The following is a 20660-nucleotide window of genomic DNA, read 5'->3' as shown; positions in this document are numbered from 1 at the left end:
AAGTGACAAAATTCTGGATCTTGCTCAGTATCAACACGTTATATTTTGGGGAACTTGTGTCAGTTATAATTGATAAAAAATATCTAACCCTAATTAGGGTTGCTCATTTGTTTGTACAGTGTCTTTCTAGAGCTTTCTGGTTAAGAATATTTTGGGTCAGACAAGCTGGCACTTCCTCTCAAGCCATAAAGACTGGGTGTTTTTGTGAGAATTGAGATTAGGTAGTGGAACCTGTGTCTTCAGGATCTTTGTTCCCAGACAAACCTAGCTTAGAAATCACAAAAATTACCTCTATACTGCAGCTGTCTTCAAAAGCTGTGCTGCAAGTGCATCTGCCAGCAGTGCACTTGTTTAAGGTGGCATTGCCTGGCTGTTTCTTGGCTTGTCAGTGGCAGCCTTTCACTGGGCTATGGGGTACATGACCCAGCCATGGGAAATTGGTAATTCTTGATTATAAAAATGGTCCTGCTGGGGTACATCCGAGTTTTGTGAGCAGGAAGTGGTGAAGGAGCAAAGCCCATCTTGCCACTTCCCCTGCCACATTGCTCTGGTGCCAAAAAGCAGGCTTTGGTTTGCAGGCTGGCTGATACATTTCAGGCTCCTGGGTTACCAACACTGAGGTAGGCTAACTCTCTGCCACCTTCAAAATAGGGAATACAGCCTTTCTGCAAACAGTGTTTTCCTCCCTGAAAGTTGTGGTCACCCATGTTAAGCCATCACAAAGAAAAGACTCTTTCAACCTTCCATATTGTGGCCCATGTCCAAGAAAAAAAATATATATTTATTGCATTCCTGTTTGTTTTGTCTGCAATTTGACTCACTCTTGAGGCAAAGAGTAAGTCACTGTAGGAGGCAAATGCATTTTTTTGTTGCAGGACAGAGTCACTTGCTTTATTGGGAACTGTGACAGAGTTGGTCTGTACATGTTTTTCCCATGAGATTGCTCTAGAGAAAGAGATCTGTTGGAGTAAGCATACACTATTGGTTATTTGTACTTCTGACTTCAGCTACTGGCAGCCTCAGCCATGCCCTCTCTTCTACCTGCTCATGTCTTTCCAAGTCTAGTAACTAATGGCTGCCCATAGGTGGTGAGTGCTTCTCCACATACAAATCCCAGCACTGCCTGTCAGCTTTCCAGAGGCTGGACTCCACAATCCCAGTAGCTCATGGGTGCTGACAGGTATCTGACATTACCTCTTCCAGATTTGCTCTGCCCCAGGACACGGTATGGAAGCCATTGCCAAGTTTGATTTCACGGCTTCTGGAGAAGACGAGTTGAGCTTCCAGGCTGGGGATGTGTTGAAGGTAAGTACAGTCTCCAGCCTGACTAAACAGCATTTCTGAGACTGCTTCCAGAGCTTTCTTGTGCTTCCATTTGCCTTGACAAAACAGATGAAGATACATCTATAAACTAGGATGCGAATGCAGGATACTTCTCTCCCATGGGGTTTGCAGTAGGGCAACAATTCCCAGGTTGCTTGAGTCTGTGTCCACTTTTCTTAATTTTATGTCCATGAACTGTGGATTTAGTTGCCCTGCAGTCCTCTGGTAGTCAGCAGGGAAGGGTATGTACCTTTGCTGGGGCACAGATCGAGATCTTTGGTGACAAATTTTGAGGGTCCTGACTGTATTCATTGACCAGGTAAACCATCCACAGTGACTACATTATGCTGACTATGTCTAAACTCAGGCAGGATCAGTTCTGTCCAGTGGGTTTGCTGTCTTCCTTATTTCCAGTCTTTGAACTGTTTAAAAGATAACTCATCCATTCTAGAATTTATATCTAACTTTTAACTGTTAGTAATTATTGTTAGATGCTGCAGGGATCTTAGGCAATTGCAAACAGAAGAGGAAAATTCCATGAGACAGACTGTTACACATGTAGTGGAATAGTTTAAGGGGTCATGGTCTAATAATATACACCCTTGCAGGAATTTAACAATGGGGCAATGGCAGAAGTAGAGTGATCATATACAATACAGAGCTTCTGGAAGTCTCTAAAGTTGATTTGTACGTGTTATGATAGAACAGTTCTTGTTAACATTACCAAAGTCCTACAGATGAATTTTCACCCTAATTATTTATCCACTTTTCAGCCCCAGATGTTGTGTTCCCATTGAAAATACCTGAGTATTACCCCTCCCTCAGGCCTTAGCTCCTTTACTGTCCAAAGGGATGATGTACAACCGTAGCATGTACAGCCCTGTTTGGCAAGGAGCCTTTGCTACCTCTCTGTGCAGTCACAGATATTCCAGCTAATAATCAGATATTGAGTCTCAGCTTTGCCTTTTCCATCACCACCATTTTTTTATTTTATTGGTCTTTTATGTCTTGGCACTTAGACAAAGTTGATAGCTCAGAGAGACTGAGCCCTTCTTAGAGCTCAGAAGCTGTGAGAAGGTTCTGGAGAAATCACTGCCCCTCTTCAGCACAGATAAACACTCTTATTCTTGCCCAGTGAGTCCCTACTATCACATAACCTTTACTGATGCCTTTTTTCTCAGGAGACTTCCATCAAATCCCTGCTGGGGTGATGGTGTTGGCCAGATCACTTTTCTTTCTGTTCCTCAGTTTCCCTTCCTGTAAAATCATTATAAGCTAGAGCTTCCTTTCCAAGTATGTTGGAATCTTCTGATAAAAAGTGTCAACACTACACACCAGTTTTATTATTGTTAGTTGTCATAGAGAATTCACTACCAGAAAAATCAAACTGCCTCTTGCTTTAATGTCCCTGAGGTGAAGAAAACAACACCTTAGCCTCCCAAGCTGTAGTAGCAGTAAATCAGCCTGAGTAACAGCTCTGCTCTGGCACAGGCACACACACATTCCTACCCCATCATGAGCCCCCTCGTGCTGCCTGCAACAACCTGCTGATTTATGAAGGAGATAAGGTGGAGTATTGATGTAGAGATTACAAAACAGGAAACATGAGGCCCTCAGCCAGCAGTGACAGGAGGAAATCCACCCTCCTACCCCCCCCTACATCCTTCTCTGAGAGGATGACACGCTGAGAGAAACGTGCCAGCTCTGCAGTGGCAAACAGCTGGTGGGAAACCTGACTTCCAAGAGAGCAGGAAGTGTTTATCATCCCCTGTGTTTGGCCACAGCAGTGAAAAAAGATCCTTAACCCAGCACCCAGGCATGAGGGCAGCAGTGACTATACAAGTAGGGAATTCCACAGCTTTCTATTCCTTAACTTTTCTGAATCCAAATGTTTGAAAAAGGCCTACGTGGCAGGGAAGGCAATGAAGAATTGGCTCCAGAGACAGTAACATCGTGTTGCCAATACAAAGCAGTTAAAATGTGCCTTAGGCTCCCAAAACCATGAGACTGGCTCAGAAAGTAAGTATTATTACTGTTAACAATAGATTTTAAATTAAGTCTTTTCCACTGGCTTTTTCCTTTTAAAACTGTCATGGCTCATGCTTTTAGGTTCCTCTCCAAAACCAGAAAGAGCAGAAACATGGTCTATTTCATACAGCAGAATCCTGCCCCAGGAGCTGGAATGTCAAACAAAACACCAAAGACCACAACATTTGCAGTAAAATCCCAATGTGGTTGTATTCCTGTCCTCTCTCCTCTAGCTTAGGGCTGTGTCTTGGGCCATCAGCCAGGGTGCCATGGATTTGGGCCCTCCCTGGTCAGCAGTGATGTTTCCAAGGACCATTACAGTTAATGTTAATGTGAGCACACTTGAAGCTGCTCCAGTGTGTGATGTGGACTTACTTCCAGCTATCCTACAATCTCCTAAGTATAATAGTGTCTTGAAAACACTTTTTACCTCCTTCTTATAGCTACCTTGGCAAAGCTCAGGGCAGCTGAAGACTTAAGCCACTAAAGAATCTCTTGTGAAATGACAGGTGAGAGCACATGGTAACATCTGTGCATCCGTAACACACACAGACACAGCTGCATATCCCTCCACACCCATATGTCAGAGGACTTTTCACAGATATTTTCTTCTTCCCTTGTGAATCTGAGATGCTCCAGTACCAACTACAAAAGGGAGCACAGAGAATAAATTAAACCCCTACTAAGTCTTTCAAAGCTGAATTTCTCCATTTCACAGGCGTAAGAAATACACGGATAGGCAGTCAGACAAAGGGGTAGAGTTAACAAGCCATCTCTCTAATTCTACTTGGGCTTTTTTGTTGCTTGCTTGCTCTGAACTGGTCATCAGCCACTAACCTTGTTGCACCATGGGTGGGGAGAAGACAATGTGTACCATTTTCTTCTATTCTTACAAGACATTCTAGGTTTCTTCCTGAATCTTGGTTACTTTTGCCTGTCTCGGGAGACGCATTTATTCCATCCATTTCTCCATTGCAGGTTTTGAGCTCCCAGGAAGAGTGGTACAAGGCTGAGCTCCGAAGTCACGAGGGCTACGTTCCCAAGAACTTCATTGATTTCCATGTTCCCCCGTAAGTGTGACAGAAATGGTGTCACCACCATGGTGACAGCACCGAGTGCTGTCAGGACGGCGCACAGAGGACAGGACAGGAGAAGTGCTGGGCATGGCATCCTACACTTTGGGGCTGGTCGGGATTGCCATAATGCTACACACGGTTCTGCCAGCACAGCGTATTTCTAGCCCAAAGCATCCTCTGCCCTTTTGGAGCTAAATGGATCTCGATGATCGCTGTCAGCCCCAAGTGACTCTTTTGTTACTGCTGCGCAGAGGGATGCTGGGATGTGGCAGGAATTGCATTTAGATGTCCTCAGAGAGAGGAAGAATAGTCATGATGTGAAGTCTTGGGAACAGAGACAGAGGCTAAGCACAAAAGGAAGAGCAAGAAAATGAATTATAAAAAAAAAAAAATCCGCCCCTTCGACTCTTAACGACGCTGAGTCCCTTTTCCCAGGCTGGCGCGGCATTCCCTCCCGCGGCAGCGCCTGTGAGTGTGTGTCGGGGCACTAGGGGTCAGTGCGATGCTGCGCGGCGGTGGCAGCTGCTGTGACTGGCAGCGCTGACAGCCAGAGGTGCTGCCCTGCTCTCTGTCACACACACACATCTGTCAGGGCTCAGGCGTACCTGCTCTTCCCTCTGAGGAGATGGAACTGCGCTTTCAGAAAGGACTGATGCGCGTTGGAATCATGTTAAATGTGCTCTGCAGCCCCGTGCCATAAATATGACAGTGCATGGGATTTTTACAACTTTTCAGTCAGCAGAAAGGCTCCCAGCAGCACCTCTCATTGTCCTCTTTTTTCAGAAGTGCTGCAGCATTTCAGGGGTGAACAAGCAGGGCACCAAGCCCAGTACTGGTGGCTGTAACGCACTGGTGCCCTCAGCAGTCACACTGGGAGCTCACAGGGATTTGGAGGTTACAAGTAAGTGCCTCTGTCCCCTTTGGAGGTGGCACTTCCTGGCCTTTTTGGACATAAGCCAACCTGCTTGGCTGAGCTGAAGGACATTATTCGTTTGCTGTGCAAATACGGACTTGTACTTTTGGGCCTTAGGGGGATGAGATCTTCCAGTCAGTTGTTCTTGTTCACTCTTTCACAGGGCTGTGCCATCACACAGGAGCACTGGCAGCTTCTTTTTTCACACAAATTTTTCTCATGTTGCTTTCTCTGTGCAAGAGCTGCGAAGAAATATTTTCACTTTGACACTTTTCTAAGCGCCAGGTCTGCACTTTGGAGCAGTTCAGGCCAGATGACAGAACTAGACGTAGGGAAGAAAGCTGCCTCCTATTTTTGATGGATTGTTTTTGCCCATCTTTTTCGTGTTAAGTAATCATTGAGATTAGTTATCAAGGCTCATCTGATTTTTCTTTGCTAATGATACATAGGTAAACTGTGATGATAATAAGGAATTCCAAAGCAGAAATGACAGATGTTAGGAACTTAACAGTCCTTAATCTTAATGCAATACAGGCAATTACGTATTAGGTGAAGTCAAAGACTGCAGATTGTAGATCTTATTAGCTATGGAGTGGACACATGCAAATGTATGTGATTTTGTGTTTCTCTACTGAAAAATTCCTACTGACATCATATTCTTTTACTATTTATGGCGACTTTCTCGTTATTAGTCCAGTGCCTTATGCTGTTGTTTGTTATGCCTGGCTAGATTTGTGTAAGTGTGCTTATGTATTCTGTGCTTCTGTGATTTTGTGATATTGCAACTCTTGCAGGAACCAATTTATTAGTAGTAAAACTTTCATGGCTTGCTTCTACTAAAAATTTATGTGTGTTCCATGCAATATATCCATCACAGCCCAGTAATTTTCAATCAGTTTGCCAAAAAGGAATTTGATGTATATGTCTGAGAATTATGTGTGTATATGTGTATACATACACATTTGTCATTTAAAATTTCTTTGACTAACACCTTATTGTACTGTGTCAGTAATTACAGTTTCAGCTGAGTGTTGCTTCTTAGCAGACCAAAGCTTACATTGTTCTCTTTGCATGTACATGCTTTTACTACTCAAAGAAAATGGTCTGCATCCATCAAACCCCTGTACCTCAGCATATACTGGGAGGAGCCGTGTGGGCTCCTCTGATCCTTTTGTTTGCTTCCCTCCACCCTGCTTATTCACATTCTCCCTACCCTCAATGTTTTTATTCCTCACCTTAATTAACATCCTTATTCACATCTCCATGATTTTTCCCACTTGACAGCTGGTTTGATGAGAAGATATCCCGCCACGAAGCAGAGAACCTTCTCATGAGCAAAGGAGTTGGCTGCTTCATCGTCCGAGCCAGTCAGAACTCTCATGGTGACTTCTCCATCTCTGTCAGGTATCTGCTTCTAACAGCATATTCCTGCTTCTTTTCCTGTTTAATGGTGTCCCTAGCCTCCTCTCATATGGATACCTAATGTCATGTAGGCTCATGAGAAGTTTGCATGCTGCCAGTCACTGGTGGTGCTGCTGTGTTGTGAATGAGAACAAATTAGGCATCTGATTCCCAAATGTTTCTGCCTCTTTTCAAGTGACACAGTGAATGCCCCATTCCAAAGCTGCATCCCCTGGTGACCTCCTTCTTTGAAAGAGCTACAGCAAAGCAGAATGGTACAGGGAAAGTCTCCCACTGTGCTTAACATGTGTCTTCCATTTGTTTTAATTCCCTGACAGCTCTGGTTACCAAATCCAAGAATTCAGCTACTAGCTATGAAGAGATTACTACTACATTGTTAACTTATTTCCCACAGGTCACTAAACAGCCATTGGACAAGGACTGGTTTTCCATTGCTTGCAGCCCAGCTGCATTTCAGCAGCTTGCTGTATCCCAGCACTTCTCAGTGCATCTGCTTCTAAGCAGAGCTCTTAAATGATGTTTGGTTTCCCAATTTTCAGTCAAATAGTTGATAACCAGTTTTAGAGTCATGATTAACAAGTCATGATTAGTCTTTTCCAAGTGGTGTGTACTTGCTGATTCAGGCAGTTCAAAAAGTATCCAGGAGGAATGCAGGAAAACATTCTGGTTACATTTGCACCAATTAACACCAGCAAATCAAGTACAGTCAGGCTCTTTTTCTGGCCTGAAGTCAAGCAGTGAGGCAGAGGTCAGATCTGTATGGCTGCACCCTCTTCAGCCCACCAAACAGAAGAGCTGTGTTCAAGCAGCTCCCTGTGAACAGTTCCTGGCCTGTTCTTTCTGACCATGGCCCAGCACTATCTAAGGGAGAGCTTTTCCATTTAAACCACAGCCAACTAACTCTTCAACAGCTTGGGGCTGTAGCAGTCAAGGGAAGCATTCAGTCCCTGCCTGTCCCCATTAAGTTTATTTGTGCAGATGTAGCCTCTGAGAAGAGTGTTTTGAGTGCCTGGAGTTGCACAGAGCAAGGAGGTGGGTACCAAAGCCAGATCACATCTGGTGCAGAGAGCAATTGTACACATCAGACAAGAGGTGAGAGGAGGGGAGGTGCAGGGGGAATAAGGGACAGAAGGTTGAGTTTGTTAATTTGGCTTGTAACAGCAACAGAAAATGTCTTTTTTTTTTCTTTTTGGATAGTGAGAATGACCTGTAGTAATGATGTTACACTGGATTTTATACCATCTTAAAGCTTAGTGTATGGCTTCATATGTCTGTGTCTGCATGTGGTGGTGATCCCCATGGTGTGCAAAGGTGTAATACAGGTCTTATAGTCAATGCAGACTGGATGTTAACAGGACCTGCAGAGGCTGTTGGGTAGACTACAACCGAACTTTTTCACCCTGGAAGCTCCTGTGACCTTTATTTCAAAAGAGAGGGTTTAAAACCCTATGCTTTGTTCTGATAGTGCTTTGTGACTGGGCAGCCCTGGGGCACTCTCTCTTTGCAAATCGATGAGTCTTTTGAAACAGAGCCACATCTGGGTCCAGTACACACAAGGACTGCCACTGCATGACTTTCCAGAAGTCTAGATTTGGCCAAGCAAGAAGTTTTGGTACCCTTCTAGACTTTTTTGAAAAAGGTAAAAGTGCAATCTGTTGATGATCTCTTTTCCATTGGGATCCAGGCATGAAGGTGATGTGCAACACTTCAAAGTGATGAGGGATTCAAAGGGTAGCTATTACTTGTGGACAGAGAAATTCCACTCTCTAAACAAGCTGGTGGACTACTACAAGACCACTTCCATCTCCAGGCAGAAGCAGATCTTCCTAAGGGACAACAGCCAAGAAGAAAAGGTAAACACAAACTGTCCTTAGGAGTCAGTCAGAAACCTTTCTCAGTCAGAAACCTTTCTGTGGAAGGAGTTCATCCCATGATAATGTCTCAGGGTAAAGAGGAGGACAGTCTGTCCCTGGAAACCCAGCCACATAAACACACTGGTGGAGCCTGAGACAGATTCTTAGTTTTTCGATTCTTTAATTTTTTGATTCTTCAAATCTGAATAGAGGTGCTTTGCTAAACCTGTGCTAAAACCTCAGAGCTGATATTCTAAGATGCCAAGGGAAGCAAGACTTACCTTACTGAAAATGCCTGGATTTCCTAAGGGCAGGTACAGAGCTGACTGGTGGGTTGTGACTGAGAAGAATTTGAGTCTGGTTTCTTAATTCCCTTGCACGCACCCAGAGTGCAACTACACCTGCAAGTTTGTCTGTTCAGAAGAATTGCCCATCTTCTGCTACTGAGCAAACACAGTAAAAGGAATGTAGAGGAGCCGAGGGCAGAATCTGGAGAAGTTAACCTGGCTGTTAGAAACTGGAAAGTACCAAGAACATAGGAGATCTGGGAACAAGATGTGCCTTCAGGGAAGGTATAGTCAATGTTTGAGAAGGCAGACAAACCCCAGTCCAATGAATGCCTGGTTTTGTGCCAGGGGAACAAGCAAATGACATAGCAGAGGCTGCTACACCTTGCACTCCCTGTACTGGGAGTGAAAATGCCTGGTCACTGCAGCAACCAAAGTCCTGCTTTACTGGGAAACGGACTCTGGTATTAAATTACCAGGATGTGCAAGTAGAGGCAAGGCAGAAAGTCCATGACCTGCTGACTACAGCAGTAAAGTTTTATAGGCTGCATGTGGGTCATTCTTGCTGGCTCAAAATGAGAGATGATACATTTTCAGTCTGAAGAATGGGCCTGGGTTATTGTCTCTTTCTAGACCACTTACACAGAGCTTTAAAAACGCACTACTAAGGTATTAAAGTAGAGGCTCTGGGATCTGTAAGAGAGAGATCACAGTGATGAATCTCTGTGTCTGGGGAAGGAAAGAAAGACTGTATGCATGTATATCAGTATAACAACCTGTTTGGGCTGACTATGAGCAGGAAGGGAAAGAGATGCATTTGCTCCAAGATGCAGACAGGCAAATGAAAGAACAGAACTCAAGTTTGCTTTGGCAAACTCTCTTTATATTTGTTATGGTGATGGGCACAGCAGAGTATGTTTAGCACTCATTACAGTGGGGTTCCTGTTCACAATTAAAATTTTTAGATGCTACAGCCATATGATAAAATGATTGTAATATATAGATTTTAGTGCAGAGACAAATGAATTCTAAGGGCAGTATTTCAAGAAAGAGCTTGGCTCCTGTGCTGATCCTCACGTCAGCAGCCATATTTTCAGCCCAGCACTGCCCAGTACTATCCTGACTTCAGATAGAGAGTGGCTACAACAAAGATCTAAAATACAAGATTCCTGATTTTTTCTTCTGTTCAGAGAGGTGAGGTCTTTTATTTGAAAGAGCCTCCAGATTAGTGGATAGTGGTAGTGCTCAGTGTGCATTGATTGCACAGCTTTAGTCAAGGACGTGGTAGGAAGCAAAATCTGACCTCATTTTTGTGATCTTTCTTCCTTCAGGAGAGGCGTGGTGGGAGCCTGGAACGGGTAGGCCGGGAAGGATTCCACATGGGAGGAGCAGCTGGAGAAGATCATTCTTCTATATCCAAGAGATATGTAGAGCATCCTGTTCCCATACTGCAGCAGCAGCAGGTACTACCAGGAACAAGGGGCTAGGACATGAAACATTGGCTTTTACTGCTTAGTAGTGAGTGAGCAGTCATTTTGTCAAAAATCTGCATCTCTCAGCTGTGCACACAAAAGAGAACTTGTTTCCTAGATGTTTCCTACTTCTTCTCTTTATCTGCCTGGGCCAATTTGTGTTGGTATGACTGAGATGTGAGGTCATATGGCTCCTTTTCTTGGAATTTGATTTTGTCTCATTCTTCTTTGGCTAATTTAGCTACTAGATTCATAGGCCTGCTTGCTGTCCTTTACAGTATGGAGCAGCCCAAGACAAGGTAAAGTAGTGAGTCCTCAGATACAGTCAGCTGCACCAGCACAACTGATGTTCCCCCAGGGTATGGGGCAGAGGAAGAGCAGGGAGTGGGCAGGACTGGGTCATAATAACTCCAGATTGGCTGAAGTCCCCTTGGCAAGCATGGTTTTTATCTGTGACTTAGAACAACCTCAGTTTTTCTCCAAAAGTCTCAGAGACCAAAAAACCCCTCTCGGACCATTTGTCCCAGCAGCTGTGAAACACAGCTGAGGACAGACAGCTTTCAACTCTTAAGAAGTAAAACCCAAAATAAAACAGTCTAAGCTCTTCCATGAGGGTCATTACGTGCAGAACTGGAGCACAGGAACTTTATTGGAAGCAGACATCTAAAATTATTCATTTGCCCCTGACTCCTTGCCCACTAACGACTCTTAAATCCCCTCATTCATACACCTCAGAATATATATGTGTCGTGGTTTAATCTCAGCTGGCAACTAAGTACCATGCAGCCACTCAATCACTCCTCCTCCCCCTGGTGGGAGTAGGGAAAGAATCAGGAAAAAGGAAAAACTCGTGGGTTGAGATAAAAACAGATTAATAATTGAAATAGAGTAAATAGTAGTAGTAGTAATAATAATAATAATAATAATAATAGTTGTTATTATTATTTTCTATTTACTTAAAAGGAAATAACAAAGAGAAAGAGAGAGGAATAAAACTCAAGAAAAAGAAGCGATGCACAATATAATTACTCATCACCCACTGGCTGATGCCAGTCCCTGACCAGTTATTGGTCTCTTCTGGCCAACTCCACCCAGTTTATATACTGGGTATGATGTTCTAGAGTGTGGAATATCCCTTTGGCCAGACACTGAGAAATCCTTGATTTAGAGTGAGCCACTACTTAGCAACAACTGAAACATTAGTGTATTATCAGCAGTATTCACATACTAAATCCAAAACACAGCTATTACAAAGAAAATTAACTCTATTCCAGCCAAAACCACAACAACATGACTTTTCTGCTGCTGTTTTCTTTCTAGGAAAGGTATGGTGGGAGTCTGGACAGGAAAGACATGATGCATAGACCAAGGGACCATGGCCAAGGAGGTGCAGGTGCTATGCAACGGAGACACACAGACCCACTGCACCAGCAGATGCCGGTAGGTGATGCACCTGGTGGGCCTCATCTGCCCAAATCTGGGTCCCTCAGCAATGGCAAGCAATCTGGACAGTGTCATCTACATGGAGGTTGCATTAGAAGTAGTGTATTTTTCCTGCCAGGCCATGTCTTACAAGACATTTCTGAGTCTCAAGATTCTATCCCAGCCACTTGGATCTGCTGCTGGGACACTCTGAAGGTAGGACTACAGGGTTATGTGAGCATAGTTTTGGTAACTGCTCTCAAGGTCAGTCTTATGCAGCCTCAGTGGAAGAGGGAACTTAGCATGAGCTCAGCAAAATAGGGACAATCCCCATATGGGACATTGGAATGAGCACAAGCTCACCCATGGGTTTTGATCAAGCACGAGACCAGTCCAGCAGAAGACATTTCTGAAAGCCTAATGATCTCCTCTAGTAGAACTTCATGTCCATTAATGCACAGGGCTTTCAATTATCTTTGCCACCACAGCCAGGCAGTGACTGACGTCAGTAACTAAATGTGCAGTACATTTTTTAAGTTCTTTGGAGAGCAGCCTTATGATACTGTACCACTGTACCACTGCACTGTACCAGTGCTCCTCCTATCTCGCAATACACTTGTAGTCACACTGTCTCTTCCATTAATTTTTGCTGCAGTCCTGAGAAGGCCTGAGATCACCCAGCTCCACTTGTCTGTGCCTGGCACATCTCTCAGACCTCCTTTGCCGTCGAAGCAGGACTCACCTACTTGACACCCTTGGCTGTCAGAGCCTCTTAGCACAGTGGATGTGTCCAGATGTGTCTCTGCAGACACCCCAGACCACACCCCTGCGGGATCCAAACCTGGCACTTGACCTTCAGTCACTACCTGCTCTGCCAAGTCCCACTGTGTGAATGCCCACACAGAATGTGGTGTCTTTCTGTGATTCCACTGCCCGCTACAAAGCCTTTCCCCATCAGCTCAGTGTGACCTAAGGATGCTCCTCTTCCTTGAAGAAATGTCCAGCTTAGCCCATAACCAGGGAACCAAGGAAAGAAGGGAAGGACAGCAGACCTTTCTCAAGAATGAGTGTAAAAGATCAATTGGATTAGGAGATTTGGAACATGTTAAAAAATAGGGGCATGCCCCTCTTCTTGGGAAAAACCCCAAATCTTTAATGTAATCCAGCTTAAAATACAATGTTTTTTATCTCTCAGAAGCTGTGACAATGAATAACAACATGCTTTTGCCTGCAACATCCCATCAGTGATGTCAAAGCCACAAATCCAATTATAGGAAGTTCTATATGTCCACCCAGATAACTAGGGGCAAGGTCTAAGCGGGACCCTGAAGAGAAGATTTATCAAAATTTGTCTGCCTTCAAACAGATCTCTCCATCTGTCCCTGCCAGATATACCTCCTAAATTATCCATGCCTGGTGGTGTGGATGCCAGCAATTTCCCAGAAAGAAACCCAAGCTATCTCCTTTAAAATATGATTTCTGGCAAGAGTTGGAGATTGACTGCAAAGTCCTTTAGAAAAAATCCAACCATAGTGTACATTACAGTGCGCACCCCAGATAAACTGATATACCCAAACAGACACTAAATCCTTGGATCTCAGGGACCTGACCTTGGGGAGAATCTGAACAGGGTTTAACACCCTCCCTTATGTCCCAAAAATGCCTGAAAGGGCACTTTATCCTTCTTTACCCTTCTTTACAATGTTCTCTACTCTTGCCTCTGTGCTGGCTCTCTCTTGACTGGCCAAGGACACATTTTCATATCTGTAACAGCAGCAGGCCAGCTCCCTAGAGCCATTCCCTAATAGTTACAGCCCAGAAGGTCTCAGGTAGGACTCCTTCTGTGCTCCCATAACTGGCTTCAAATGTGGCTGTTTTGGCTGCCCTTACAGGGCAGAGGCAGCAGCGCCATGAGAACACAATTTCCTGAGGAGCTGCTCTCAGTCTGACTTTTCACCTTATGGTGCAAATACCCACACATACACTGAGGCTGCTGAGAAACCAAACACCATCCCTCGGGTGCCCCAGTTAATTGGTCCCTCCTTCCTGGCATCTTGGCCACTTCCTGGTTTAATTGCAAGTTGGTCTAAAATTCAGCACTGCTTGTCCTTGCTAAGTGAATGTATTTACTGGGTCTTCAGAGGGGTGACAAAGGTGATCTTTGAAAGTCCTGGCTCCTTGTTCCCTGCCTGTCTCTTCTCTCCTTTCCAGCGAACGCTGTGGGTCCGTGCCCTTTATGACTTTGATGCTCTGGAGCACGATGAGCTGGGCTTCCGCACTGGGGACATCTTAGAGGTCCTGGACAGCTCCAACCCATCCTGGTGGAAAGGACGCCTGCGTGGGGAACTGGGTCTCTTCCCTGCCAACTACGTCACACCGGTGCTGCTGTGAGGGCACAATACGGCCCAGAGAGCTCTGCTGGACCTGCTCTTCTGACATGACAGGGACAGAGAAGGAGTGCATCTTCCCTTGACACCAGGACATACATTGGTTTTTGTTTTGTCTTAATTTATTGGCAATAGATCTTTTGAAATGTTGGTATGAAAGAGAACCCTTTGAGGAAGAAATTTTTTACCCCTTTTTTTTACAGTCATCAAGGGGAGGGAGCAAAAATCTTGGACTGTTCATTGAGACTGCTGGGTCGTCCCTGCCCTGTCACCTCTTTGGCCAACTATTGATAAGCTCCTGCAATTAGGTTTATTCTGTGGAAATGCCCCTCAGGAAAGTCAGGCTTCAGGTTAACTTCAGGTTCAGTATTCAGGTAGCCCTATCCTTTCATTTTGGATTTGGTAGCAGTCATAGTCTCTTCAGGCTCCATTCCACCTTTCTGTCAGAGGCAGGAGGGATGCCCATATGAATTAAATGGTCCTTGGAAAACACATTTATCCTTCAGGTAGGGCTTTAGGTTGAGGTTGAGACAATCTCGGCTTTTCTTAATAGTTTCTGGTTGTCTTGTAGTTTAATTATTTTCTTAATAGTTTCTGGCTTACCCATCTCACACTGTGTGTGTGGACTGTATGGATATACCAGGTGAAAGGAAGGAACCCTGGAAGCTTTTGTACAAACATGCAAGTGGTGAAGGTATGGGAGGGCAAGAAGCTTTCTTTGCTTCTTCTCATAGACCTGCTCTTCTTTCTGTACCCCCTAACAACTTACCCATTTTCAAGCTGCTCTCTTAGGTACCTACTTCAGCAAGGTAGCCTGGTTAGAGCAGATCAGGCCCTTCAGCTAAATCAGTATCCATTGATTGGATAACAATTAATATCCCTCACTGGTTCCTTTTGTAGAACTGAGCTGGGGAGGGATTGGAGAGGTTTCTCTGGTTTGGTGGCAGAAGTTCTTTCCTAGGAACTTGCTGTGCTGAGGATCACCATGTACACAACTCTGGCTTACTGGAGAAATGTCTCAGACATGTCTTAACAACAGGTTAAGCTGTTGTTTTGCAGTAGGCAGAGAATAAAGCTGTAGCCATCTAATAGTCTATTCTCTATTCCAGTTTCTTTTGGATAAAATAAGGTAAATTAATAGGTTTTCAAATAACTGCTGAGGGAATGCCCAGATGTGATAGAAATTTTTTGCAAATGCACATTACCTGTCCCCTTCACAAACCCTGTGAAAGGGACTCAACTGCATAACCACTGCTCAGGCATGTTGATATGAAACAAGCTGCCTGAATTTTTCACAATGAGTGGGACCTCAGCAGTCAGCAAGAAGTGATGATTAATCATTACTGAAAAAGAAAGAAGAGGTAAGTGAAAAACCTCTAAACACAATTCAGACTCAGCAACCAAAAAAAAAAAATTCTTATCTTTTGTTAGTGCCAGTGGAAGAAAAAGAACCCAGGAAATAGGTTCTTGGGGAAGGCAAATTCAATGTAGCTGGCCTGAATAAAGCTGCCAGCTAGACAGAGTATTAGCACAAAGAACCCATTTTGAGAGAACTCCAAAAGCAGATTGTTAATGGGTGAAGTAAAATGAGAATATTTAACAAGGCATATAAGCTCCAAAGAGAATAGAAAACTTTGAAAGACACAGTAAGAACTTACTGGCTACCACAGTGGTCCAGGGAACACGACTGCCTGGGCTGGATGTGGCTCTGTTCTCTTGCAGGAGCTCTGTTGTAGCCCTTTAGTGTCTTCTTCTGAAGGGAAGTCCAGGAGGGTTCTTTTGGAACAAGATCCCTTATCCTTGTATGAGGATATAACCTCAGTGACTTCAGTACGAAGAGCAGTTTGGTGTGATTTGCCCTTTTTTAACTTTTTTGTGTGTTGGTTGGTTTTCTGCTAAAGTAGTAACAAATTTGGAAGAGAGAGGGTTAATACTCAGTGAGAGTGAGGGAGAGCATTAAGGCCAAGAGGAGATGGAACCAAGAAACCAGAGACTAACAAAGGCAAAGGAGGGATAAAAATGATGAGTCTTTCATATTCAGCTCTGGCTGAAACAAAAGAAACGGTGTATTCACAATTATTCCCATCATGTCAAATAATCTTTCAATTAATTCCCTTTTTTCTGTATTAGTTACTTTTAAAATTAGAAGCAATGTCTCCTTTTCCTTTCCTCAGCACTCTAAAGACCCTCTTGGTAGTGAAGATGTAGTTGCACAAAATTAATTGAAGATAATGCACTTAGCAGTTTGATAGCTCTTCACGCATTTGAAACCCCTTTACAGAGATTAACTAATTAAGCAGGTCTAAGTAGTGCATTGTAAGTACCCCCGTGTTAACTCATGACTCATTTGAGGAAGAGGTAAATTTTCACGTGATTTTTGAATTGATGTTTAAGGAACTAATACCTAAGGTAATTAGTATTAAAGGACTGCGCGCTAATTATGGACAACATACCAGAACCACAGTAAAATCAGGATTTCTCATTATGAGCGGCACCTAATGACAGCAAAATTACCAGGAGGTGACAGCCCCACGGCATCTGTGATAACTCCCCCAGTGCCTTGCTCTGCTGCCTGTGCAGGGGCCAGGCTCAGGGCTGCCTTGCCCAGTCTCTCTTGCCTCTGCTTTTGGCCCTGCAGTGCTGCCTGCAGTTACTGCACATGGCAGGAGCTGCAAGGCACAGGGGTCAGCCTGCGTTTTTGTACCCTCCCACAGTAAAAGTCTTTTTTTCCCCCAGCAAAAGAGCAGTGCTAAGGGTTGTAGCTATTCCCAAGTCAGTGGAGAGTCCAGAAACAAGGGGAGGTATGCGCAAAGTGGAGAATTTTGGGGGGATAGAAGGGGCTGTAGGATGGAGATATTTTCTATGCTCCATGCCATTTTCTGCCCATGAAATCCTCTCTCTCACAGATAGGCCACTTCATAAGGAAAGAGAGAGACACTCCTCTCCTCTAACCACATTCCCTGCCAACCTTCCTGCTCTTTCTTCCAACAGGTTTTAATTGTAGCACAATCCTTATTAATATTGTGATGACTCATTTACACCTCAGAGTCTATTGCCCGTGCAAGAGGCACATATTAGCAACCTAGGACTGGAGCCTTAAGGTGACAGTGCTGCACTGACCTTACTTGACATTTGCCAGTGTTTTGGAAAGAACCAAACCTCTGGAACATATCCCAAGAGAGTCCACTGTGAAACCAAAATGGGAAGGGATAAAGAGGAAAACCAGAAGAATATTTTGTTTCTTATTTTTCTTAAGCAAGAAAGACAGTTCATGAGAGAAGAGAATGTAAACTGAGATAAAAGTAGGAAAAGTATGTGGGAAGGCAAACATAAATTAAACAGAGAAAGCTGGACTTGTACGTGGTAAAATAAGTTTGATGAGCACAGCTGAGCTGTGCTTTCTCCTGTCTGAATGAACTTTTTGCCTGTGTTCTGCTGAAAATCCATATTTTGCTTGGAAATGTCTCTGTGATTAATAAGGCTGAGCTAAAAAGAGTAAATGGAAATTTCTTTTGATGTGAAGGATGTGCAGGCAGTTTTCTGTGCCACGAAAGAGAGGTCTCTCTGCATTGGTGTACATGTTTGCTGTAGCAGCTGCGCTCACTGGAGCACACTGCAGAAACCACGGGATCAGGGCTGGTTCCCACTGGACTGCTCACAGGTAGGAACATCAGGGAGATGATCCTCAGGGCTGCCACAAAGTCAGCACCTGCTATGCCAGCCTCTTGTGCCAGAAAAACAAGTTCATGGGTGGCTGTTGTTGTTTTTTAAAATGAAGTTTCAGCAGGCTGTGCAGGAAGTCTGAAGCTTTTCACAACAGCCACCTGTTAATGATTTTTTCTATTAGTGGCACCTCTCATCCACCCTCCCCAACAGGATCCCAATGCTGCAGGCTCTGGAAAGGCCCTTTTGCCTTGTGGAGAGTGACCAAGGATGTCACAAGCAGAAGATCCATGGCTTGAACAGCCTCGAACAGCAATGTGCCATCAGCTGGGACATTTTGCACTGCAGCAGCAATGGCACAGCAGGTGTAGTCCAGCAGTGAGGTGAAGGGTGAGCCCTACCCCAACTGGGAAGCAGCAGGTCTTTAGTAATGTCAATGTCACATCATAGGGACAACAAGGATGCCTGGTGGGATGGAGCTGTGGCCATCTGGACTAGGGCTCTGCTCAGACTCCTCTTCTGTTTCTGCAGCTCTTTGCAGAGCAGCCTGGCTTACACCACACTATGTGTGAGAAGTGTTTGGCAATGCCGCCCATCCCTGCCCAGTGCAGCCCCAGAAGTCTTCATGCACCTCCTTGCAGCTGCAGCCCATCACCTTGCTGCCCCTCCTGGGCCCATGGCCCAACTTGTGCCTCTGTGCTGAGAGAAAGTGATCTGCAGACATCTCATTTCTAATATTTGTTCAAAGCAATTGGCTCAGGTGCTTTCAGATGAAACCCCATGGAGGTCAGTCAAAACCATTAGTGTTCCCTAGGTGATCCAGGCAGTTACATTTACTGGTTAAAACACGTGCATCAACTAAAGAGCTTCTGACACCCAGCCAATCCTTGCTGCTGAAAACTTTGCATTTCAGTGGGGAACCATGAACTGAGTGCAGGATAAAGCCTTTAACAGCCCTGAAGAAGAGGGCAGAGCATTGCCAATTTCTCCAATTTTTTAGTGGTAACTTTCATGTGACAGAACTGATGAGCCTTAATTCGCATCAAATGCAAAAGAAGTTTCTTACATAAGCAGAACTGCCAGCAGAAAACAGCCAATGACTTATCTGTGAGCTACAGGGTAGCAGGGAAACAGGCAAGTGAATGAGGAAGGGTCGCTGACCTTTACGTGCAGAGAAAATTCAAAGCACATTGTCTGCTGCCATTGTGCAAGTGAGAGGTGCTTGGCCCATGTCCAGCCTGCCAACATGAAAATTTCACAAATGGCAGGCGTGCAGGAATCCTTGTAGATATGCAGAAATAAAATTAGCCCAGGCAACAAAGGGAGGAAGAAGAAGCAAACAAATTAAAAGATCCCTAGTTCTCTTACGGCTCATCGGAGTGGGCTCATTTCCACTGGGATTTGTGCAAGATATAGCCATGGTGAGTTTGTTTGTCACAAACAAAAACAAGAGTAAAAATGGGGAGAAAAAGCGGTTTAGGATGTGCATCTACTACGGTGCACTTAAAGCTATAAAATGGTGGCAGTGTCCTGATATAATGACTGAAGTTTCAGTCTCTATTTAAGTAGTGCTTCTGAAACCTTTCAGTGATGTCTGTGATTCATGCACTTCTATGAATTCTGTGGTTCTATATCCAGCCACAGAAAAGGAAAAGAAAAAGGAAAACCCAGGAAAAATAGGAGGCACCTTCTCTTCTGATCTAGAGGTCATTTGCAATGTATCTTCTGTGACTGTGCTGGACTGAATGTGTCATAATTTCCCTGTGCTACTAAGCAGTCCCTTTTCCTGGTCAGATTCCAAGAAGAGTACTACTGCAGTGCCAACAGGTAATAACAAACAGCAGGAATCAGTGCTTGGTGCCCCTTCTTGTGACTGAATGTTTTTTGCCAGAGTTTTGTTCCTGGTGTTGATTTTTTGTTTGGGTTGAGGGGATGATATTGATGGTTTTTGCAGCGTACCAAAGATTTGGTTGTGAAATGCTGAATTAGAAGTAGGCTGTACCAAATGGTGTTTGTTGGTTGGTTGGTTGTTGTTGGGGTTTTTGGTTTGGGTTGGTTTTTTGTGTTTTTTCATCAAAATTTATGGAGAAAAAAAAATCAACTGCAAGTTTACTACCAGCACTAAGGGTTTGGGAAAGTGCCCTTTGCTCTGCCCCTTGGAGAGTCACTTCCATCAGAGCTGAGTGGGCGTGTGGCCCGTTCTGCACTCGCAGCTCTCCGGCTCACCTGGCAGGGGTGCGACCAAGAGCAATGCGCGGCAGCAGAGAGCCAGCTCTGTGCTGGTACCCGAGCTGGCATTGCGGGCGAGCTGTTTGCGCTCTATGGCACCGAGCTGGTCTGCTAACAACAGCGGCCGTGATTTCATCAGAGCGGCTGAGTCAGAGCTTCAGCTCGCTGCCGCCCCGCACAAAGGCATCCGCTGGGTTTTGCCGGCACGATGAGTTGAGTCAGCTCACCGAAGGCTGCGCAGAGAGGCCCGGAGCCAGCGCAGGGCGAGCAGTGGGAATGCACAGCCAGGAGGGCAAAGGGGAACACGCAGCCTCCCCGTCCTGGCAGCAGGAGCTCTTAGATCACCTCGTGCTAGGCTGCGGACTCAGCAAAAGCTAAACTCACCTGGCAGCGAGGTCGCCAGAAAGCTCTCATATGAGACGGGGATCCTTTCTTCAAAGGTCTTTTGGGATATCAGAGTGCCAGCAGGAAAGGGGGAGAGCTCAGGTCTGCTGCAGGCAGTGCCTCTCCTCCATGGAAGCTCACAGAAACTCCAGTTCAGCAGCTGTAGGAATTTTGGGGTTTTTTTTAACTGTAAACTAGAGC

At 44.8% G+C, this 20660-nt stretch overlaps 1 protein-coding gene across 3 annotated transcripts in view; it reads left to right on the top strand.

Annotated features, from left to right (window-relative positions):
* Window positions 1–15274, top strand: part of GRAP2 (GRB2 related adaptor protein 2) — a 99029-nt gene extending 83755 nt beyond the window's left edge. For all 3 annotated transcript variants that reach the window (XM_064420173.1, XM_064420172.1, XM_064420175.1), the window contains 7 exons: window positions 1204–1305; window positions 4330–4421; window positions 6625–6744; window positions 8447–8615; window positions 10234–10365; window positions 11695–11814; window positions 14008–15274. In XM_064420173.1, the coding sequence (XP_064276243.1) occupies window positions 1228–1305; window positions 4330–4421; window positions 6625–6744; window positions 8447–8615; window positions 10234–10365; window positions 11695–11814; window positions 14008–14187 (891 nt within the window). In that variant the 5' untranslated portion in view covers window positions 1204–1227 and the 3' untranslated portion in view covers window positions 14188–15274. The remainder of the gene's footprint in view (window positions 1–1203; window positions 1306–4329; window positions 4422–6624; window positions 6745–8446; window positions 8616–10233; window positions 10366–11694; window positions 11815–14007) is intronic.
* The last annotated feature ends 5386 nt before the right edge of the window (window positions 15275–20660 follow it).

This window comes from Passer domesticus, chromosome 5 (assembly GCF_036417665.1).
Source record: "Passer domesticus isolate bPasDom1 chromosome 5, bPasDom1.hap1, whole genome shotgun sequence".
Taxonomy (NCBI): Eukaryota; Metazoa; Chordata; class Aves; order Passeriformes; family Passeridae; genus Passer; species Passer domesticus.
This window is presented reverse-complemented; position numbering and strand designations above follow the sequence as displayed.